This window comes from Dysidea avara, chromosome 13 (genome assembly GCF_963678975.1).
Source record: "Dysidea avara chromosome 13, odDysAvar1.4, whole genome shotgun sequence".
In the NCBI taxonomy this organism is placed as follows: domain Eukaryota; kingdom Metazoa; phylum Porifera; class Demospongiae; order Dictyoceratida; family Dysideidae; genus Dysidea; species Dysidea avara.
In genome coordinates, this window is record NC_089284.1 from 13711936 (window position 1) to 13736810 (window position 24875).

The 24875-nt window shown below is 39.6% G+C and overlaps 2 protein-coding genes and 1 long non-coding RNA gene across 3 annotated transcripts; 2 read left to right on the top strand and 1 right to left on the bottom strand.

Moving 5' to 3' along the window:
• The first annotated feature begins 41 nt into the window (after positions 1-41).
• On the top strand, positions 42-6396 carry LOC136242360 (uncharacterized). Its single transcript, XR_010694535.1, has 3 exons — positions 42-436; positions 6014-6119; positions 6218-6396. It is a non-coding gene; the product is annotated as an uncharacterized lncRNA (long non-coding RNA).
• On the bottom strand, positions 4936-9749 carry LOC136242358 (uncharacterized). Its single transcript, XM_066033764.1, has 19 exons — positions 9091-9749; positions 8863-9024; positions 8656-8797; positions 8332-8435; positions 8139-8270; positions 7669-8041; positions 7394-7620; positions 7245-7332; positions 7010-7120; positions 6786-6947; positions 6586-6734; positions 6433-6528; positions 6188-6310; positions 6009-6134; positions 5841-5909; positions 5703-5788; positions 5490-5616; positions 5231-5441; positions 4936-5181 (listed from the first exon to the last, which is right to left on the bottom strand). The coding sequence occupies exons 1-17, from the start codon at positions 9298-9300 to the stop codon at positions 5526-5528; spliced, it is 2451 nt and encodes an 816-aa protein (XP_065889836.1). The 5' UTR covers positions 9301-9749; the 3' UTR covers positions 4936-5181; positions 5231-5441; positions 5490-5525.
• A 10745-nt stretch (positions 9750-20494) lies between these two features.
• LOC136242262 (uncharacterized) lies at positions 20495-24838 on the top strand. Its single transcript, XM_066033676.1, has one exon. The coding sequence runs from the start codon at positions 20495-20497 to the stop codon at positions 24836-24838; it is 4344 nt and encodes a 1447-aa protein (XP_065889748.1).
• The last annotated feature ends 37 nt before the right edge of the window (positions 24839-24875 follow it).

A 24875-nucleotide genomic window follows, 5' to 3' on the forward strand; every position in this document is an offset into this window, starting at 1 on the left:
AAGCTGCCGTTCCAGTAAATGGTAGCCATGCTTCGTACTTTGTATTGCACTTTACTGGATTAAAATCCATGCGGTATTTATTGAAATACAGCAAATCAAAGTTTGAGAAATAAAAATCCCCATAGGAAGCCCATACAAATAATTGCGTACGTAATTCTAATTGGAAGAATGTGGCACCTGTGATAGCCGAAGTTTCCGAGTGTTTCCGCGTGAATCTGCTGCTGATGAGGACGAAGAAAGTGGTTCTGGGCAAACCGTATATGCTGATTTCGATTTTGCCATGTGTTTTTTGATTGGAGGACGATTGAGGTTGGATTACGACGGAAATATGACCCTTTTAAAGGTAAATCGCCATCTAACACTGCTCAGAATTCAGCATTACAATCACCCTGGACTTCAAGGCATCCCCCTGCATCGATGCAAGTATAGTTTGAAGGTGAGCAGTTTGTTGTCTTGCGCGGAATTGCAAAATAAGGTTCAAGTTGAGCATAATCTTTTCAAAAGTGGAGACTGGCATGTGATACCAACCTTACATGGCTTCACACGTACCTGTTGTTATATTCTGGTGTATTTACTGCTGTTTTGATCCATTTTATAGCAGCTTTAGTGGTTGTACTTTTGATCAGAAACTATTTATAATTTCTCTTTGTAGTATAGTGATGTCATTGTTAATTATCATCCTTAGTGCTTACAATGTGACAAATAAAGCTGAGCAGTGTCCAAACAAATGTATTTAAAAAATAATGTTGCTCTTACATTGTGTTATCTGATTGTCATGCATGTTTCCGAAGTACGTGTTAATTGTGACTTGTGATGCCAGTACTTGCCATTTATAAAATATTACTGATTTTTCTAGTTAGCTGTTCCAGAAAATGCATTGGGTACCTGTGTATACTTAGAATTACACAATACACACAGTTTTATTTGTGAATCACTTGCTTTATTCATGTAATATTCTGAGTGGTCAGTCTACAAAGAAGTGGTCACTTTTGAGAGGTTTTACTTAGTTCATATGTTGTTCTTCATAAAATAGATATGTGGTGAAAATTTCATGTCGTTATTAGTTTCCTATCTAGATTTATGACACTTTGTATATTGTGTTTGGTGCCATGCAATATACATAAAAAGCATTGAAATGCTGTACACAAAAATCATCACACTGTCAACTTCTTTTCCTTATATCTTTTGATAGGAACCACTGATTGGGGTGGGGTTTGCACTAAAATGACCCTGAAATAATGCACAATATTTATCATACCAATGAATGTATGGAATGTTAATTATTTAATTTAGTTGGAAATCTCTAGTTTAATTCAATGTACCTCCGTGCTCGAACGACCTTATCCATTATATCGTCATGTAACTCTTCTGCTTCCATCACAGCTGTCTCTAGCTCACTCGCGTCATCATACAGTTTTAATAATTGCTCATCGATATGTGTCAACTTCTCCATCTTTCTGGTTAGTTGTTCTATGGAATTGTTTAATGACGTGATAGTGTAATCGTCAAATTCTCCGTCAATTAGTTCGTCGATCTTAGTGAAAAGTCGAGTCACGTGTCCCTTGTATCCTCTCCGTGAGGCTATTAGACGAGTCTGCTCCTCCATTGGTTCGCTAAAACAATGGCAACAATAACAGTTCAAATGATTGAAGTGGCTTGCCTTGGCGGGTACCGTTAAGAATAAATTGCCACGGTACTACGACTTCTGCAACTGGGGTTAGAGTTGATAGGCGAATCATAGATAATGTATGTCACATTGATTGGAAACGCCCAGTATTATTTACATAGTGACGTCATGGGCTATCCTCGTTTCGCTGCGCGTAATGCACTGTCAACGCACCGATGGTCCGGGCAAAAACGGTCCGGCCGGACCATTTATGCTGTCATAAATGGTCCGGCCGGACCATTTGTGCATGCATAACTGGTCCCCCCGGACCATACATGTCTGTGCAAAAATGGTCCGGCCTGAACACAGGGGGTCCGCCACTTTCTCGAAGGGCGTACGAGATTTCGAAATCACAGTGATTTCTCTGAAATCAATGATTTCATTAGTGATTTCATGATTTCAATTGTGATTTCGTGATTTCAATTTTGATTTCGTGATTTCCGTGATTTCACCATTGTTGACTCTCATGGAGCTAGAACAGGTTCAGAAGCTTCGTCATCAGTAAACTGGATGGTAAAAGTTATATCTTCACTAGAGTCTAGTTCGTAAGCAAAGATGCTGGGGCCAAAGCCGTCTGGCTGAGATGATTCCAGGCACCAGTAGCGGTGATGGTTTGTGGTTGTGATCGTACGGTAGTGCTGATGATTAACAGGGAAGCTAACAGTGTAAAGAGGCTGTCTAAAAATGAATAGAAGCCGTCCCAGAACTTCGTGCATAAGTTATATTCTAACAAGGGTAAAAAAATAATAGGCGTGGATCAAGGAATGCCGCACTGGCCTAGTTATAGCTAGCCGCCGGCATTTTTACGAGGCAATCCACGACTTATCTGCAGCCTATCAATACCATTATCCTCTTAGCCACACAATGTTCAACTAGACACCACTACCCTTACCACTTCATTCAGGTACTTAGCTACATGAACCGGCATTCCTTCTTTCCAAGAGCTGTCATCGACTGGAATAATTTGCCAACTTCAGTGATTGAGTCAGAAAGCATGCATTATCAAAAAGCTACTACATACTTGTGCTGTAAAGTAAAAATGGTATAGGCAATGTTAGGCATTGTCGAATATCGTCTTTACCAGTAGATATAATAAAGCAGTACTGTTGTTATCTTGTGTATTTTTTCCTTGGAGCATTACTCACGTCCCCTTGGCACATCGGCATGCCCAGCAATAATAAAAGTAGCCGATGGTGATACATGTGATTAATTAAGTATATTGGAATTGGTTACTATTACATGGTTACGTGTCATCAGTGGGTCCACATGATTTCAGTTACACTTTTATCACTGAGTTATGATGAATTTAAAACAGTATCTTTGGTAGGAGATAGACTTGGACTCAATCAGTAATGATTAGGTAATGAAAAAGGTGTAAAATTATTTACAAAAATAGATAACAAACAAGTACACAGAAAAGTTAAGCACAAAAGAATACAAAGACTAGCAAATTACAAACTACCACACTAATTACAATAAACTAAACTACTTACAAGCTACACCTACTTAACTACATTATAAAACCTAAACAAAATCTATAATGTCCTCCGAGCAAAGAGCATAGTGTCTGAGGACCATTTTGGCATTGTATTTCCATAAAGTAACTGTGTGCTATACACTGTTAGCTCCAATGCATCCTGCATTATCAGTTCTTCAGATAATATAATGCAAACCAGTATGATGCATTGCCAGCAATGAACATACCTGCAAAATTTAGCAGAACTTATAAACCTTATCTGATCAATATATGATGTATTTAATCTGCATGAAGCTGACTTAGCTATATGCAGAAAGATATAGCTACTTGTATGTATTACCTACCAGTTTTATAATACACAATAGATTAAATCACACCTGAAAGTTGACATAAACAATATCTCTGCTAACATCATTAACGTGCACATCCCTTCCTTCACAATGGTATTGAAAACTGGAATGGCTCTCTGTTAACAACCCTGATCTCATTTCATATTGACTAACAACCACAGTGGCAGGAAACACCTAAGTACACAGTCAACTGATCTGGATACATCCATGGTCTTCATTGTGTATGCCAGGATTGTTTTATATGAAATGTTTGCTTGCGAGTTATGTAAAGATGTTTAGTGGGTCAGCTGAACAAGCAGAATCATATTATGTGAGCTAATCTTTGAAAAGTTACACCTAGTAGCTAGTTACTAACCAGTACTGACATACATATTTTCTAGACAAGCTGCATAATTATTTGTCCTGAAGCTAATGCTGGGAACTACTTTCTTTGCAAAAGTGGGCTTATAGTTTGTAGCCCTTCTACATGGTTTACCCGTTTCATCATTAGCCCATGCAGTCACTATGATGTACCGTCACTTGTGGCTGCGAGTAGAGCCTAAATTGCTAGTTAAAACTGAATAAGATTCCGAGATGGATTCTCAGATCACTCGTGTGGCTCCAGCATAGATTTTAGAGGCGCTTACGCGCCTCTAAAATCTATGGCTCCAGTGATGGAAGCTTTTGACCATTAGTGGACTCAGCTTGGGCTGTAAAATTCTAGAGATTGGCAGCCGAACCAGTGCCAGATCAAGTGATTCGGGCCTTAAATCACTTCTGTTATGTTCCAATTAATAATATCGCGTAATTCAATGCGTCCGTAATTTACGGAAATATACGGAGTTTTACGATTTTCGTTTTCAAAAAGTGTGATTTCTGATTTCTTTTGAGTGTGTGATTTCATGATTTCAAATGTGATTTCTGACGAAGCGTACGAGATTTCAAGAGTGTCGGACCCCTCGCCTGAACATAAATGGTCCGCCTCCAGTCTTTCATTAGCCGGCCATAACGGCACTCCCTACCTCAAGTATTCCGCCACTGTGCCACCAGGGATCCCTCTGCCACCGTAACTAAGCGTCCACAAACGCATGCCTGATGCCGTGGCTTTGCTACAAGAAAGCTATATCAATACCAGTACCTGGACTGAGCATAATATAGCCGACCCTATAGTAGAACGTCTCTTTGCTAGCATAAACAACTATGGTGTACTATACTGTAGTTTCTATTCCAGAACAATTCGTGATTAGAATAATTACACTGTTAATTCGAGTGGATGACTCCTGTGCCAACTTGCATGAAGATCATACAAATCATAGCTACATGTATGAGATTCATACAAGTTGCCACAGGTGTTATCTACAGTGTATGAAGTTCATATTTTCGAATTAACATGCAGTGTAGCTATATTCTGGCACAGCTAATAATAATTAACTGTAGCTATGTTATAGGTATAGTTACTCATATCTTGCTACGTAGCTAATTCTGTTACAATTTTCCACAGGTGAATTTTGCTATTAAAATAAGATTATAATGCTAAAGCACTGTAGCTATAAAGATACATGGCATGGTTGCAATTATTCAAAGTCATTAATCTGGTGAATGTCCTGGGAGCATTCGTGGCATGAAAAAGTTTTTACATTCTTGGCCTCTTCAGGCTTCAGGTTGGTACAGATGATGTGTGACCATTGCTTACATTTATCACATCGTACCTGTAAAAATACATTAAAATGTGCAAATATTATTGTGTATTAGTCTTACCCAATCAACATATTGTGGATGACTTATACTTTGTTCCCCTGCACCACACATTATACACCTTTCGGTCATATCAACTATAGAATGTGTATATCAAATACCATAATGCAGGCACATTCGTTTGTAGCTAGAGGTCATTATGTGCTTGTGTAGTATTCATTCTGCACAGGCTATTTTCTTCAATGCTTCCTGATAGAAACAGCTGCTCAGCCATCTAACAAAAAACTATAATGCTATACTTATAATGATTGTATGATTATACCTTCATGCAGTATACACCACAGTTGGAGGTATCATACTAAATCTTTCTCTTCAGCTGCTTCAACTCAAACTTAGTGATGTCTAAATGATCCTTTCCCAATATTTCACCCCTTCTCTTGAAGTAATTCCTGTATAAACAGGTGTTCAGCAATTGAAGTCACATTTTCAAGTAACATGTATGCCAAAAAACTTATTTGCCATGTAACTAACTAACTTTACAGCAGCAAATGCACCACGGCTTGACCGTGAAGGTCCATAGGGATCAAGATAATAAAAGCTTTTCTGCTCCAAGTCCATAGCCTAAAAACATAATAGCGTAACAGATGACAATGTTACTGATGAGCAGACTTACAATGAGAATCCAATGGTTACTACCTTGGTTGTAGCATCCTCCAATGTACTTATACGTGCTCAATGATTCCTAGCAACCAAGGGAACAACTCTCATTGCAATAATTATACATAGCTTAATTACTTTGTTATTGTGTGCAAAATGTTACTAACCGTCATTGTAACTGTACCTTAGACAATAGGTGTGAATGCTTCCCAGCAGAGGTATGGCTGAGTATGCAAGATAGTGTCTGAGAAATCATGGCAAAAGTATTTCCTTGGATATTTGATAACAGTTCAAGGTATGTATGGATTATCTTTGGAATTTAATACATTTAAATAAGCACATACATGTCAGACATTAATGAACCTCATCATTTACATCTTGATTTGGTTTTAGGCTGTGGAAACGTCCGTGGTGAACTGCATTTCTACCTATCCTTGCTTTAACAACATGACATGGTTTTCCATTCCAAATCTTAGTAAGCTGTTTCTTGAGGAATAAAACACATGATAATATTTTGTGCATACATACATAACATATATTCATTATACATGTGCTCCATGTAGCATAATGTATAGCTGTATAACTACTGTATAGCATTGTTATTATACCTCTGCATTATTAGTGGATCCTGTATCCATCTCACAGTCATTCTTATGAATCTCCTTCTCTGGATCACTCTTTACCTTCTTGCAAGCACTCTCATTCTGTACAATGTGCCACATGTAGCAGCACCATTATGCAGATGAATATGCCAAACTTACAGTTTTAAAAACATCTTTCAGCAATTTGCGCTTCCTCTGTGGTTTCACAAGATCAGGACAATTCTTATCAGGACTAGAAAACTGCAGTAATCTTTTACATTTAGTAACTCCTTTAGGCGAATCAAAAATTGCATCTACAATTCTATTCTCTGTAATTTGTGATGAATCAAAATAATACAGAAATTTGTTGAAACACCTACCAGGTGATTTAGGTGTAGCACTAAGCTGTGTATCTCCTTTCTTAGTCCCACAAATTGGTGAAATTCGAGTGCCACTTGGAAGTAGTTCAGGAACAAACTCTTCCATACAAAGAGGTGTGCTAGCTTGAATTATACTGTTAACTTCCTGGCTATCCTGTACAACTAAATGAAATAAGTACGATGTGCACACCTTGAAGTATAATTCAATAAATATACACATATACCATCAGAGTGCTCCTTGCTTATTCCTTGGCTTAATGAAGGAAGTGGCACAGGTGAATTAGAATTTCTTGCAGTACTGTCAGATTCCATTTGTTGATCTTGCAGTCGGTTTACTACAAACAAATAACTTATAAATTTATCTATACACATAATTTATGCAGATACACACAATTATGCATACAGTATTAGTAAGACAGGGTGTACATCCTTAACTGAATGTATTATATAAATAAATACCTTCACAATCCTTAAATTTTTGATTTTTGCTTGATGAATCGGAATATGATGTACCAGAACTGGTAGATGCATCTACTGCAGTTGGACTCTAAACATGAACAGAAGAGGTAACCAAGGTAGAAGTAATGTCAAATATTCAGTTAACTTACTTTAGGAGGTATTGGCTGTATTGGAGACATATAAGACTTGAGACGAGTGCCATGCACTCTTTCAATGACCTTTTCAGGATTTTCAACTCCTTTTAAACTGTAGAGACCTTTTCCTAGTGATTTTACAATTTCATAAGGACCAAGCCATCTGTAATCCAGTTTTCCTCCCTTCCTTTTCTTCCTTTTATTATCTCTAATAAGCATTTTGGCTCCTACAGCATAAGCTCCTACATAAAGAAATTGAACTGGCGTATCTTTAGATATATATTACATACCTGGCTTATAGTTTCTCTTATCATACTGTTCTTTTTGTCTTTGTTGTGCTTTCAGAATGTTAGCCTTTGCAGCATTAAGTGTTGCTTGCTTAGCATGATGAAGCTCATTAAGTAGAGAAGGATCTTCTGCTTTGCAAAAATCCATTAACAATACACCAGGATCTTTCTTTTCGGTATTAATGTCAACCGGTAGCACTGGCTTTCGTGCAAACATGAGTTCAAATGGTGAGTATTGTGTAGATTCTTGTTTGGAGGTATTATAGCTATAAACACATGTATCCAAAAAGTCTTCCCATTGCTCTTTCTTATGATCAATAAATTTCACAATCATGTTCTGTAGTGTCTGGTTAAATCGTTCAACCAAGCCATTGGCCTAAGGGAAATATATATACTTAATCGACAATCTGTATATGATATAATAACAATGTAGTTGTATAATTGCTACGGACACCAATGCAAGAAAATTATACCTGCGGATGATAAGCAGTTGTTAATCTGTGATCAATCTGGAGCAATGACATCATTCGTTTATCAAGGTGGTTGTTAAATTCTGTTCCCTGATCTGTTGTGATGACTCTAGGAATTCCCATCCTCATGAAAATCTATAATAAAACACAGATCTATAAATAGATATCATTTACATAAAGCTACGTATATAGATACCTTAAATAGAGAATTAGCTACTTGAAATGCACTTTTGTCCGGGGTAGCTATGGCCTCTGCCCACTTTGTGAAGTAGTCAATAACTGTTAAAATATAGCGATTTCCTGCAAAAAATGTGTGCAATTTTTACAGAATAAATAATAATAATTGATGCTGATTCATGCATGCACTGTGAAAAGTAAGTGCATGGTGATACCTGTGACAAGTGAATGCCAATAGCTATATTATATTTTAGTGATGGTCACTATATTAATATAATATGTTTGCCACAGATCTCACCATTAATCTTTACAGAGCCATTGCATGCTTTTACTGTATACATACCTGCTGGAGACTGATATGCAATTGGGCCAACAAAATCTACGCCTAGATGATACCAGGGAGCCTTGACTGGTACAGGATTCAGTGCAGGGGCAATAGTTTCTAGCTTTCTGTTCACATGCTGGCAAATATCACATCGTTGCACCTATGCATTCCGTACAAGATATGGCATCACATTTGTATTACATGCTCATGCAGAGTGCATCTTACAATTTCTTTAGCATCCTTAGATACCCCTTTCCACATAAACCTCTCAGTAATTCTTGCCAGTGTCTTCCTGTATCCAAGATGGCCAGAGGTCTGATCTCCATGACAAGCTTGTACAATCCTAAGCTGTTCCTTTCTTTCTCTAATGTATCGAACTTGTTGCACCTGAACATGCAAATTAAGAAATGATATGGCTACATATACATGCATGTATGTGCACTATAGCCACACCTCATCCTTTCCTTTATGTTTTTTTCTAAACACCAATTCTCCATCAACCACACAAAAGTTTGCTGCCTTTCTTCTTACAATTCGCTTCTGATTTTGAGTAAGGCCTTCTCTATACTGCTTCCTTGTCACATAAACATAAACATCTTCTAGTGTGTCAGTTTCCAATTCGTCCTCGAAATGGTTATCCTCCTTATCAGTATTATGAGCCATCACTGGAAGCAAGCAACTTGCGCCACTTCAAGTTGCAGATTATTCACTCTAAACTTGATCTCTGAGCCTTTCGTGTTCGTTAGAGCTAGTATATAGTCCTGCTGTAGCTGCAGTATAGCCGCGGATCCTCAGTCAGTAAATTGAACGCCGGCACGCGACTGCGTCGTATCGAATCTTGCTCCTTAGCCGGATATGCTGTATAAGCTAACTACCAGACTCCCTATACCAACAAGATACGGCCGCAACAACCAGTTATACAGTCTATACACTCCAACTCTGTCTGCTATTTGAGCTAACTAAGCAGTACTGAGATATCTATTGGATTTAGTTTATGTCAGCATGCTGAGAGATTTTGCGAGATTTCTTTGAAGGCACCGCTTCAAAGAGATGAGGCTAACCTATATTTGGTGTATATAGCTATTCTTGTCGACTGTACAGTGGCAAATAGTCGTTGCAGTTTAGTTTGGTAACCCGGACCATTTATGTTAGGGTAGGACCATTTATGTCGTCATAGATGGTCCGGCCGGACCATTTATGTCGAACATATTTGGTCCGGCCGGACCGTTTATGCACCCGGACCAAATATTTTGTTACAGGAATTTGCATTCTCGCATTTGCAAATCCCCAACAATCCCCACCTCTGCCCGACCTGGGGTAGGTGGGGCTTGACATTGATAGGTGCATAAACTTAATGGCCTCGACAGGTGGAAGATTTCGCTGTTCTTGTAACCAGCAAATTAGTGTTTGTTGTTTACAGCTGGGTTAGTTGCCACTCACACTAAATGGAGGCTAAACTGCTATAAAACGCGAACTCCATATCTGATTGCCTTGAAATTTGGCACACAGAAGGGGGGTATAAAGGCGCATCTCGGCACCAACTTTGGCTGGAATACGATAAACAGGCAAAGAGGTATGAGCGATTATTCACTAAAAATAATACTAATATGTTGTCACGCCTACAGGGTAAACCGCGTATGGGAAGAAGCTGAAAAGTGGTGGGTGAATAGGTTAACTATTAAACTTCACCCCTTTTGTAGTTTGAAAGGAATCGAGCTAAAAACCAGGAAGATACAACGAAAAAACCAACAGTGTGTAACAACTACGCAATCGAGATTAGCTAATAAGAAACGACTGCTTGCCACGCCTACCAGATAAACTGCTTGGGGTAATGCTTTGAAAGTCGCTGAACAGATGGAGTTATCATCTTAGAAAGGCTCTTCAATGGTGTAGAAGAATCAGACTTAAAGCCACGGAGTTATAACACGAAATCCAACTTGGTGTAGCAAGTGCGAGATCGAGATACTCTAATAGAGCAGTCATCCTAATAGAGCAGTCACCCTGAGGAGAATTCAAGAGATCAGCTAGAAACAAGTAACGTGTATAGAGATCAGCTACAAACAATTCACCCTGTAGAGAGATCAGCTAGAAGTAGGGAGTTCATGCAACTATGGAAAGAGATAGTTCAGCTAGAAGAAATCACCTTGTAGAGTTCAGCTACAAAGAAACCACCAGGTAGAGAGTTCAGCTACAAACAAATCACCTTGTAGAGTTCAGCTGCAAACAAATCACCTGTAGAGAGTTCAGCTACAAACAAATCTCCCTGTAGAGAGATCAGCTAGAAGAAGTTACCTTGTAAAGAGTTCAGCTACAAACAAATCACCCTGTAGAGAGATCAGCTGCAAACAAGTCACCTGCATGTAGAGAGATCAGCTAGAAGAAGTTTCCTTGTAGAGAGTTCAGCTACAAACAAATCACCCTGTAGAAAGATCAGCTAGAAGAAGTTACCTTGTAGAGAGTTCAGTTACAAAGAGACCACCACAAACAAATCGCCCTGTAGAGATATCAATAGAAGAAGTTACCTTGCAGAGAGTTCAGCTACAAAGAAACCATCATGTAGAGAGATCAGCTACAAACAAATCACCCTGTAGAGAGATCAGATAGAAGAAATAACCTTGTAGAGAGCTCAGCTACAAAGAAACCACCATGTAGAGAGTTCAGCTGCAAAGAAATCACCCTGTAGAACAAGCAAATTGCCCTGTAGAAAGATCAGTTAGAAGAAGTTACCTCATAGAGAGCTCAGCTGCAAACAAATCACTTGTACAGAATTTAGCTACAAACAAATCACCCCGTAGCTAGAAGAAGTTATCTTGTAGATAGTTCAGCTACAAACAAATCACCCTGTAGAGAGATCAGCTAGAAGATATTACCTTGTAGATAGTTCAGCTATAAACAAATCACCCTGTAGAAAGATCAACTAGAAGAAGTCACCTTGTAGAGAGTTCAGCTACAAACAAACCACCATGTAGAGAGTTCAGCTAGAAGAAGTTACCTTGTAGAGAGTTCAGCTGCAAAGAAACCATTATGTAAAGAACTCAGCTGCAAACAAATCACCTGTACAGAATTCAGCTACAAACAAATCACCCTGCAGAAAGATCAGCTAGAAGAAGTTACCTTGTAGAGAGTTCAGTTACAAAGAAACCACCATGTAGAGAATTCAGCTACAAACAAATCACCCTGTAGAGAGATCAGCTAGAAGAAATTACCTTGTGGAGAGCTCAGCTACGAAGAAACCACCGTGTAGAGAGTTCAGCTGCAAAGAAATCACCCTGTAGAAAATTCAGCCACAAGCAAATTTCCCTGTAGAAAGATCAGTTAGAAGAAGTTACCTCGTAGAGAGTTCAGCTACAAAGAAACTATTCTGTAAAGAGCTCAGCTGCAAACAAATCACCTGTACAGAATTTAGCTACAAACAAATCACCCTGTAGAGAGATCAGCTAGAAGAAGTTATCTTGTAGATAGTTCAGCTACAAACAAATCACCCTGTAGAGAGATCAGCTAGAAGATGTTACCTTGTAGATAGTTCAGCTACAAACAAATCACCCTGTAGAAAGATCAGCTAGAAGAAGTCACCTTGTAGAGAGTTCAGCTACAAACAAACCGGCACCATGTAGAGAGTTCAGCTAGAAGAAGTTACCTTGTAGAGAGTTCAGCTACAAAGAAACCATTATGTAAAGAGCTCAGCTGCAAACAAATCACCAGTACAGAATTCAGCTACAAACAAATCACCCTGTAGAAAGATCAGCTAGAAGAAATTACCTTGTAGAGAGTTCAGCTACAAAGAAACCACCATGTAGAGAGTTCAGCTAGAAGAAGTTACCTTGTAGATTGTTCAGCTACAAACAATTCACCCTGTAGAGAGAGCAGCTAGAAGAAGTCACCTTGTAGATTGTTCAGTTACAAAGAAACCACCATGGAGAGTTCTGTGATAAATATATGTATTATATATATAATTTGTACATTTGCTGATAAAATCAGAAATATCTAAAGTACATCTGCTTCATCTTTTCTTCTTCCTGTGGCAAAGAAAAAAATATAGGTTAAAAAAGTCCCAAAGCCGGCCATAGGCCGGCTTTGGGGTGTGCAAATACAAAATGAAGTGAAATCTAATCCAAAACAGCCAAGCTGTAAAAAAAGTGTGCGGCCCTCAAAAAGGCTATGGTGAAAAAAGATGTGAAATCCAAGGTGGCGGCCAAGAAATGGCTGTGATGGTAGGTTAATAGTAAAAATTTTAACAACGACAATTCAGGTGAATTTTTGTGCCGCTTGGTCAATTGGCACAAAATTCACCTGAATTGTCGTTATTAAAATTTTTACCATTAACCTACCATCACAGCCATTTCTTGGCCGCCACCTTGGATTTCACATCTTTTTTCACCATAGCCTTTTTGAGGGCCGCACACTTTTTTTACAGCTTGGCTGTTTTGGATTAGATAGTATATTACTTAAAAGACCGGGATTGGAAATGGAGTTCGCGCGTTGAAACACTCCGTGTTACCGGAAGTGTGGAGTTCAAGCTTCAGGAAGGACCGAATACACGGCTATTTTATGTGTTGGCGAAGGAATGAAAGGGTTTATTACTTAGCCTTAAGTACACAATTTCATTGGGAAGCCAGTCAATTCAAGTACATATGGGAAACCAGTCGCGCTACACAACCAGGAAGATTAATGACTGAACATTGTCACCGAGATTGTCACCAACCGAGCGTTCCAATAAAATAGAGTGTGTTGTATTAAGAGTCACTTCATTACACCTCTGACTAAATGAACTGTCTCGATGACTGTTTCGGAAAATCGGTCCTAGTCAATTCATGCACTATCCTAATATTATTAACAATGATATAGTTTATCACACAGGCACACACAACCACAAACACACTTTTTATTATTATTATTATTATTATTTGTTAATTGGTATAAGGAAGACAAAGTCTTATAAAAACCAATCTCAAGTACATCTAAATAAAATCAAACCGGCGGTCATATAAAAATACATCTAATTTAGTCTTAAAGATCAGTACATTAGGTGCAGATACAATTTCATGGGGTAAGGTGTTCCAATCATTGACGATTCTCTGTGAAAAACTATGACCTCTAATAGCAGTGTTGAAGCGATTTTTGTAAAGTTTGAGTCCATTAGATCGGGTGGGGTTGGTATTAACAGTAAAAAAATAGTCTTTGTCCACAGATACTAAATTGTTCAGGATTTTGTAAGTCATAATCAGATCCATTCTGGTTCGACGGTAAAGTAAGCTGGGTAGATTAAGTTCTTGGAGTCTTTCAGAGTATGTCAAATTATAGAAGGAGGGTATAAGTTTTGTGGCTCTTCTTTGAACTGCTTCTAATTTACGAATGTTTTTCATAAGATAAGGGTTCCAGACAGTTGACGCATAGTCCAAAATTGGGCGAACAAGAGTAACGTATAATAATCTTATTGTGTTGGCATCCCTGGAGGCAAAGGTACGTTTAATAATTCCCAATACCCTGTTAGCTTTCATTACAATTTGATTAACATGAGATGTAAACTTCAAATCTTTATCAAATACTACACCCAGATCTTTTTCCTCCACAACCATGGAGATCATATTTGCTTCATTTTCGGATGAGAAATAATACTCTGTGTTTGATGAAGAATGTCCAATTGTGCTGTAGTGACATTTAGGAAGGTTAAGGAAGGATAGCCATGTGTCACACCATTGCAAAGCGGAATCAATGTCTTCTTGCAGAATGGAGGAATCTTCAGATGAGCAGATGGGGCAATAAAGTTTTGTGTCATCAGCAAAGATACCCAAATAGCTCTGTATACAGTCAGGTAGGTCGTTGACATATATAATAAATAAGATGGGACTGAGCACACTACCCTGCGGGACACCACTAGTGACAGTAGACCACTCAGAGAGTGCTCCACGAACAACTACTCGTTGCTTCCTGTTTGATAAAAAAGCTTTAATCCAATGAAGTACCGAGCCATTAACACCATATGCTTCTAACTTAGTCAGCAAACGTCTGTGGGGAACCTTATCAAAAGCTTTTTGGAAATCTAGGTACACAACATCAACACTAGTTCCATCATCGATACACCTAGTCCAGTGTTCCATAACAGTCAATAGCTGCGTCTCACAAGATCTCCTGCTACGAAACCCATGTTGCTCATTACAAAAAAAGTCATTTGCTTGGAAGTAAGACATTATCCTATTTTTAATAATTGACCCAAGCATTCTGCAAAATATTGAAGTAAGGCTGATTGGGCGATAATTGCTAGGAAGATTTGTATCACCTTTCTTATGAATGGCAGTGACTGTTGCTAGTTTCCAACATGAAGGCAAAGAGGACTCCTGTAACGATTTATTAAATAGGAGATAGAGGGGTAAAATAAGTCCATTTTTGATTTCTTTCAACACACGTGGGTGACAGTTGTCTGGGCCACAAGATTTATTTGACTTAAGCCGGTTGAGTTCAGTTAATATATCACAGTGTGTGATGGTAATATTGCCTAAGTGGTGGCCCATAGATTTATCTGGTAAAGATGGCAGATCTGCTTCTGGCTCAATAGTAAATACACTAGAGAAAAAATCATTTAAACATTGAGCTGTTTCACGATCAGAACAGGTGAATGATCCATCCCCTTTCCTTAAGGACATGATATCACAGCGCACTTTTGCATTCTCTCTAACATATTTCCAGAACACAGATGGATTTTCTTTGACACTATCAACAAGCTTAAGTTCAAAATTGGATTTAGCCCTTTTAACAGTAGCAGTGGCAATGTTTCTCTTTGTGGTGTAGGAAAGATAATCGACATGATGGTGAGTGGCTTTATAGGTGTTCCATGCTTTATGTTTCTATTTAATTGCTTTAAGAGTAGAAGAATTTAGCCACTTAGGTTTAGAATTAGATTCAAATGTTTGGGTAGGAACATATTTGTCAATAAGAAATAACAGTTTAGAGTGGAAAAGTAGCCACATTTTCTCAGTATTGAGTCCTTCAAAGAGTACTTCCCAGTTGGTGTTCAATAAATCTCTAGTCATTGATACATAATCTCCACGGTTATATAGGTATTTAGATACACTATGGCATTCCACTGTGCAATAACACAAAAAGACAAACTCTAACAATATGATCACTTTTTCCAAGTGGCGATAAAGAGGTCATACTAGACACTGTATTTTCATCATTGGTTAATATAAGGTCCAGCAAGGAAGGAACTTGGTTGCTTCTAAATCTAGTGGGAAATGTGACATGTTGGATAAGATATAGGTCATCCAATAGGCTTAGAAAGGCCTCATTGTAAGTATTAGCAGGTGTGACAGTTAGAGATGTCCAGTTTATGTAAGGCATGTTAAAATCACCGACAACAAGTAGATGAGACACACCAGTATCAACAGCTTGTGTTAACAAGGAGCACAAGTGGTCAAAGTTTAGTGAGTCATTGTTAGGGGAATGATAAATTACACCCAAGAGTAAGCAGTCATTACCGGATAAGGGGATACGACACCAAATTGACTCGGAATATACCACAGAGCACAAAGCATCATCCTTGTAAGCACGAAGACTTGAGTTAACAAAAATACAAACTCCTCGTTTGTGAGGTTGAAAATTATTACAAAAAGTGTTATATCCTTGAATACTAAGTTCTACATTGGATTCACCAAATTTCGGGTTGATCTCTGCAAGAGCCACAATATCAGGTTTGTCAATTGAGATTCTGGTTTTAAGCTCATCTAATTTATTGGACAAAGAATCTGCATTTGTATACCAACATTTTAAAGATTTAAAAGTTGAAACTACTGGATTAGATTTGTCATGTGGAGGGTCAGAAAAGAATTGGTTAGGGTCAGAAAATCCGTTAGAGGCAGCCGGGACTGAATAGCCTAGGCTACGCATGCTGCTGGTCTGCTACTGCTTGAGTAGTATCCATAGAACTGTTTACAGGTGGGGTTTTACTAACAATCTGTCCTCTACGTATTATCAGTTCACTTTCACCATTTCTTTTGCGTCTGAGCAATTCTTCACGCAATAACTTGTTATCTTGTCTCTCTTTTAGAGAGAGATCAGGTGTGATATAGATCTTTTGATGAACTCCTGAAAGGCCCTTCAACTTTTTAGCATTTGATAATAGTAGACGTTTATGTTGAAGGTTACAAAGATGGACCTTTAGGAGTCGGGATCTTCCTTCTATTATTTTGCCTAGACGCACGGTGCTAGAAACATCAACTGATCCAATACCAATTTTATCAGCAATGTCGGCAACAGCATGGGTGTCATGAGTAATGCGAGTAGTGGACTCAGTTGATTCAGATTCAGGAACATTGTGTAAGATTATATTTAATTTACAGCTTTCTCTATCTCTGTATTCATTAATTACTTGTGAAGCTGAGATAGCAGTAACACTTCCCACAAGGGGAGTCATAACAATCTAATTATGGAGAAGACATTTTCTTCTGACAATTGCAGTTGCTATCCAAGTCTTTACTGAACATCTTAGTCCATCTCCATTAAGTACACACCACAGAATCAATCAAGATGATGATGACTTAACGTTACATCCTTTCCTTGCTGACACTTCTCCATGTACTTGCTGACACTTCTCCATGTACTTGCTGACACAAGCACAATCCTATACTGCATTAAATGTAATACACAATTATTCACTAAACACAATAATGAGTTGATTAATAAATACACAAGAACACAACACGTACACGTACTTTGTATGGTATTTGCAGTGTACTACATCAGCATATAGTGTAAGGGACCGTATGTAAGTCATGCAAGTCATGCACCACAATAAATGATGCGGTTATCACTTCTATGTGATACGGGCCTTCAAAATATGTAAAATTCACAGATGGTTCAGGTCCTGTTTGATGGGGTAAAACATGTGATATCATGGCACTGTATAGTTTGCTTTCTTTTTGGCTTGTTATTATCAATTTTTGAAAACCATTGCACAAAGCCAGTTACGAGTGGCAATGTAAAAAGTGTGGACTTACAGTCCCTCACACTACTACATATTCAAACATAGTTGAAAATTAACCAGGCAAACTAACAACTTTATTCACCCAGGCTTTCGAAGGCTGGAACCCTTTTCACAGCTCAAGTTGTTTTTGTGCAGTACAACTATACAACAAAACTATAAAACCAGTGATCAGCTTAGGCCATGACAAATTAATCTTATGTTTCATGGATGCGGATGCAGTGGGTCAATGTTTTGGCAAACTCAAAAATAAAATATTGTGCAAGCAGTAACAGGTGCAGCAGCCAAGAGGAAGGAAATGGAGCTCCGTCACTTTATTATGGAAGGACTTCAGCCTTTGCACCTGTCAAGATCGAGATACTCTAATAGAGCAGTCATACAACTCTAACAAAAGCCTGCCGCCTCACTACTAGAGGGCAAACAATCCGTGAAACACATGGTATGACCTTAGTATAGTAAATTACTGTGAACATGATAGTGCCACAAAATTTCAGAACAATGGCAAACAAATGTACCAAACGATCAGCACTTCAACATTCACAACAGTTCAACTATTCTTTACCCTTCTTATTTGTGCATATTTACAGCAGTAACGATGGTACACTGACCAAATAATCATTGTCACCTTCAAATTTACACCAGGTTGGTTACAATGAAATTTTGAACTAACAACTTAACACGATTAAAACTCTTTACCTCACATCCTTAGATATTGTGGCACCATTAAAACCAAACTTGTATCTAGAAGAATGACTCACATTTAGGGCCCATACACAAGGAAGCAAAGATTGTTGGCATGAAACCAATGGATGGTCTGTTGTTCTTAATCTACTACAGATACCAACTCAAAATATAGCCTAAGTGATGTATTTTATCACAAACACCTCGGCGACTCAAAACGATCAAAAGATGCTTGTCTGGTTAGTTTCACGCCCATTTGTGAAACAGGCAAAAAGATACCACTGGCTAAAATTTGGCACAAGTCGCAAATTTGTTACAATAACACCTCTAAACTCACAGTACAGTATCACTATTAAATAGCGCGTCAATACAGCATAAATTCATGACATGAAACACTTTAGAATTTTCGCTAGCTCCAGAGAAAGAGAGAGGAAGCAAAAATGGCGCATTTTTTCAAAGGCAGTTGCTATTTGCACGGTCACGTGTGAATAGCATAGAGCTATTCGCACGGCCACGTGCAAATAGCACGGAGCTATTCGTACGTGACCGTGCGAATAGCACAGAGCCTCGCTCAGAGCTATTCGCACGGTTACTAAGCGATGCAGTTGGCATGTGTGTACATGCACATAGATCCTTTACTATGGTATACATCTTCGTGGTGTGTACGTGCATGAGGGAAGTATAATGACTGAATACGTCACCAAATTTGGTCGTGTGAGTCCAAGGATACACCATGCATGCACATGCATTTTCTCTACTATATATGGACTGCTAGCCGCGCTGTGGGTTGTGTACTTACATACTATAGCCATCGTTGTAAAACATGCAAGCATGTCTCTATGTTAGACACACCTATAGCTACCCAACTGCATGGATGGCAAAATAGCCGCTACATGCTGTGTAACGAAAAATTTGTTCCGGGGAAAAAATCGGTCCGGCCGGACCATTTTCAGTCGACCAAATTTAGTCCGCCCGGACCATTTTTAGCATCCGAAATTGGTCCGACCTGACCAAAATTGGTCCGGCCCAAACCTAGTTGGCCACATGCACTCCTGACCACCCGGACCAATATTGGTAGACCAAAATGGGTCTTGGTGGACCACTAACGCATGCAGCCAATGATGCATAGCTATAAGTTGTTTGTGACGGAACACTGCAGCCGACCGTAGCTATATTCTCATTTATCAATCTCGAATAATAAGCATTGCAGACATTATTACTGCATGGATTTGTGCTTAAAAGGTTATCCAACAAGGGCACGGATCATTGCATGCATGGGATCAGTTATAGCTGCATTGGAGGTGCTTAAGATCGAGATACTCTAATAGAGCAGTCACCTATAACATTCATCACCAGGCATTGATCCAAAAATAAATGAAGGTGGGTGGCTACCCAGCTTAGCCCAGATTTTAAGTTGAGAGCGAGGTTGAGAGTCCAAATTTACATCAGGAAAAGCTGACACTGTTGTTGTTTGGCTTGTACAGTGAAGCGCATGCACAGTAGCATGTGCACTGTGCTCTTATGCACATATAATGTCTGACCATGAGTTAACACTAATGGTTAGAACAATACATCTGTAACACCTGCATGTGTACATACTGCACATTCCTCTCTTTTGTATGTGATATGTAGGAGATGATATGATAGTTTAGGTTTGCTCCATTAAATAACTAAATGTGAACTATCATCTCCTACTGATCACATGGTCCTATACACTGGTATAAACATTTCCTTAAAAGTTATAGCTATAATATTCCCTGAATGCTTTTCACTACTTAACCAACTTTAAATTTTTACCAATTGTAGAGAACAGGTTATATAGCGCTTATTATTTAGAATTAGTGTGTACTATTTAGAATGTATTATGTACTGTTTAATCACGTGAGAATACTGTGGCATGTGTTGTGTGTGCTCGAGCTGAGGGGAATCCGTCGACATCACGGCAATCCGGGATAGTTCCAGTTCGTTACGGTCCTGATCGCGAACGTTTTCAGATATTGTTTGGTGCTGTGGACCAGTGGGAGTGATTTGCTGACGCAACTGACTCGACCCTCGACCGGGACTCTTACTTCACCGTACACCCCCAGAAGTCGTGGTACCGTGGCAGACTGCCTAGCAGTTAACGGTACCATTTAAGGCAAGCTTCGTTAACTGTCAGTACTGTTTTTTTTGTTCCTGTCGTTTTAGCGAATCATTCTGATGGAGGACCTAACACGCCTTCAAGCTTCCCGGAAGGCCTACAAGTCACACGTCACGAGGCTCTACAATAAGATTGACGACTTGTTTAACTCTGAGACCGACGATTATACTATCACAACCTTGACTACTGCCGTCGAACAACTGAGCAGCAAACAGACTAAGATCGCTGAGCTAGATGAACGGATCACCACGCTGATTAAGGAACCTGAGGAACTCACTGAGGCTATGATCGAAGCTGGAGAACTCGAGGACTCAATCATGGATAAGATTGCTAAGGTGAAGAGGTTTATAGAGCTAAATAAGAACAGTGTAAAGCCACATACATTGATAAACCCCACCACTCAACCATCAACTGAGATGGGTCCATTACTATCAAATCCACACATACAGCCTATGAGCTCAGCCACTACACTATCACTAGAAGCTAGTCCACTGTTAAACTCTACATACCAGACTATATCAACCATTGTTAGTAGTGTCCCAATACCATCCATTGTTAGTCTAGCAACTCAACCAACAGCCAGCAGCAATGCCACAGTCACAACAGTGCCACTCACTACCCCGCTGCTGTTACCTTCTCTAGTGCCTGCTACAAACACCACAGCAAGTCTTAATTCTTTAGCACTTCCAATGTTACCAGTGACCACTATTACAAGTACAACAAGCCTTTCGAGTTATAGCTCTATTACCACCCCAGAACAGAGAAGCCATGTACATGCCTCCTTACAATCAGCTAACAGTCGTCTCCCTAAGCTCACATTGCCTACTTTCTCTGGAGACCCCTTAAGCTGGCAAACTTTCTGGGACTCATTCAATGCAGCAGTGCACACAAATCCTGCCTTAGGTGGTATACAAAAGTTTAACTACTTGAAGGCCCAGTTACAAGGAGACGCTGCAAGAGCCATAGCAGGTCTTCCACTCACAGAGCTGAACTACCAGCATTCAGTTGCACTACTTGAAGAGAGATTTGGACAACTCCACAAACTGATCAATGCACACATGCAAGTCTTGTTAGATATGCCTAATGCTACTGCAAGCCTTACCAGTCTCCGTCTGCTTTATGACACAGTTGCAACACACACAAGGGCACTTGCTTCTTTGGGGAAGTCGAAGGACTCGTATGGTGATATAATGGTGTCAGTTATATTGAAGAAGCTCCCTGCAGAGATTAGAAGAAATCTTGCACGAGGACAGGCAAATACTGAGTGGACGTTTGATGAGTTGACAGCAGCTATTTTGAAGGAGATCAGAGTTCTCGAATCTGGTTACCAACCAACAGATTTACATGCTTCCTCCAGAAGCACAGCGGCATTTTATGTTGGATCCAAGAGCAATCCCCCAGGTTCTCACTCAGGTACTAAGAAAAGTACAGCTTGTGTCTTTTGTAAGGGCCCACATCCTTCACACTCCTGTGTTACAACAGATCAGCAAGCACGGATTGACATAGTTAAGAAGGAAAACTTGTGCTTTAACTGTTTGGGCCATCATAAGATCTCTCAATGCACATCCAGATTTCGCTGCAAGAAATGCAAGAAACGACATCACACAAGTCTGTGCAGCAGTGAGACACCTAGACCCAATGACAACAGAAGCAGTAACCAAGGTGGTGCATCATCTGATGTTCAAGTTGTCCCTGTCGCAACAGCTGGTCTGCTTACTTCAGCACTTAATAGTCACTCCCACAACTATACTTGTTTATTGAAGACAGCTGTTGCCCCTGTTATTGCTGGCTCCATCAAGACACAGGCCAACATTTTATTCGATGAAGGAGCTCAACACTCATTTATTTCTGCTGAACTTACCACTGAACTGTGCATTCAGCCGACTTCAACACAAGGAATGGCACTAGCATCCTTTGGCACTACTACAACTTCATACCAAGAGCTTGGTGTGGCAACTGTAGAGATTGAGACGATATCCGGTGAAGTTATTCCAATATCAGTTCTGGTTATACCATCCATAGCAGCTCCTATTCAAAGCTCAATCAACTCTTCGGTCAGAAACATGTCGTATTTACAAGGTCTCAAGTTGGCACACCCAGTAACCTCCAACCATCAATTCAAGATTTCCATCCTCATTGGGACCGACTATTATTGGACATTTATCCAAGATCACATAGTCAGAGGAGACGGTCCCACAGCTCAGCAATCCAAGCTGGGCTATTTGCTGTCAGGACCAGTACCTTCTCCACTTCTAGAATCATCATTGTCAGTTCTTTTACAACTCACTTCAGCAGTACCTACTCCAGAAGCACCAGATCTAGAACAATTCTGGTCAGTAGAAGCAATTGGCACTACCAGTGACAAATCATCTGACTCATCATTCCTACAGACATACCAAGATACTTGTGTTTATCAGTCACCCACAGGAATGTATGTAGTAAGATTCCCATGGAAGGAAGACAGACCATTCTTACCATCAAATTTTGCCATTTGTCAGAAGAGAACAACTCACCTGCTCAACAAGTTAAGGGGTACTCCACAACTCTTAAAGATCTATGATGAGATAATACTGGAACAAGAGAGACGTGGATTTATTGAGAGGATTAATGATCACAGTACCAACAATACACACTATTTACCACATCGCCCTGTGAAGAAGGATTCCACCACAACACCTATTCGTATCGTATACGACTGTAGCTGTAGAGAACATTCAAATTCTCCTAGTCTCAATGACTGTTTGATGGTGGGGCTTCCATTCCTTAATAACCTTTGTGCCATCTTACTCAGATTCCGTAATCATAATTATGCACTTTCTACAGACATCGAGAAGGCCCTTTTACATGTTCAGTTGCATAATGATGATCGGAACTTTACTCGCTTCCTATGGCCAAAGCTACCAGATAAACCAGACAGCAAGTTTCAGGCGTACCGCTTTGCAGTTGTACCATTTGGCTCCTGTAGTTCCCCCTTCATGCTTGCTGCTGTTCTTAATCTACATCTAAACAATATGCCTTCACCCATAGCTGATGATATGAAAGAGGATCTATACGTAGATAATATTTTGTCAGGCTGTGATACAGAGGAGGAAGTAGTACAGTACTACACTCAAGCTAGAACAATCATGGTTAAGGCAAAGTTTAATCTGCGGTCGTGGTCCTCTAACAGTCAACAGCTCCAAGAACTTGTAGCCAAAGAGAAGACAGGAGATCCTAGCACAACAGTTGGAATTTTGGGGTTACAGTGGAACATAGCAACTGATACTTTGTCGCTCTCCCCAAAGAAGCTGTCCACTAACACAAGTCTACTTACCAAGAGAGACGTGTTGCAAACATCCTCACAAATCTATGATCCTCTAGGATGGGCTACACCCATTACAATTAAGGCCAAGATACTACTTCAAGATATTTGGCAAAGCAAGCTCTCTTGGGATGAGCCTCTACCAACTGATATCAGAGACAGATGGATCGGTATTCTTGCTGACTTGTTTGAGTTACCCAAGCTAACAGTACCAAGACCCTACTTCACACCATTTAATCAGAGGTACAATACTTGTAACATGTATGTGTTTTCAGATGCCAACACCAAAGCTTATGGCACAGTAGTGTACTTATGTCAGCAGGGCAAGGTCTGTTTAGTGATGTCCAAGAGCCGAGTTGCACCTACCAAGACTGTTACACTACCCAAACTAGAGTTAATGGCTGCAGTAATGGCTTCTCGACTAGCTAACTTTGTCAAGTCTTCACTACATAGTTACAATTTATCTACCAATACTCACTTATGGACTGATAGCCAAATTGTGCTGTATTGGATTTACAAACAGACCAGTTCAAAGCCATTTATCAATCACCGTGTCACTGAAATTGTCAACTCCTTCCCACCTAAGATGTGGTCATTTACTCCAACATCAGACAACCCAGCTGACCTACTTACAAGAGGCATATCAGCCCAGCAGTTATTTTCTTCACAGTTGTGGCTTCACGGTCCCTGCTGGTTACCATCAGAATCTGAATGGCCCAAGTGGTTGCCAACAGGTATTCTACACATCAACATAGCAGAAGCTGAGGAGGAGGTAGAAGTGACTACACCAGAAGATGACGCCAGCATTACTACAGGTATTTCAAATGTTGTCACCATCACACGCCACAGTAACATCTACAAGTTGTTAGCTGTAACTGCATATGTTTTGAGGTTTACTCACAATTTGTCTCGACAACACACTAGACTAAGTGGACCCTTGAGTGCTTCTGAATTGCAGGCAGCTAAGAAGCTCTGGATCTCAAGTAGCCAACACTCATGTTTCAAGGAGGAACTCTCCTATTTGATGAAGAGGAGTAAGCACCATTGCCCTACGCTGGTTAAGCAGCTGAGATTGTTCCTTGACAAGAGTAACCTCATATGATGTGGTGGCAGAATACACAATGTCCCTGTAGCAGATG

What these genes read in the sequence shown, in the direction of transcription:
- LOC136242358 (XM_066033764.1), bottom strand. Translation starts at nt 9,300, where the DNA reads ATGGCTCATAATACTGATAAGGAGGATAACCATTTCGAGGACGAATTG. An exon ending in CAACTGCTTATCATCCGCAG is followed by an intron (nt 8,042 to 8,138) that starts GTATAATTTTCT and finishes TATTTCCCTTAG; the next exon opens with GCCAATGGCTTGGTTGAACG. An exon ending in TACAGCCAATACCTCCTAAA is followed by an intron (nt 7,333 to 7,393) that starts GTAAGTTAACTG and finishes GTTCATGTTTAG; the next exon opens with AGTCCAACTGCAGTAGATGC.
- LOC136242262 (XM_066033676.1), top strand. Translation starts at nt 20,495, where the DNA reads ATGGAGGACCTAACACGCCTTCAAGCTTCCCGGAAGGCCTACAAGTCA.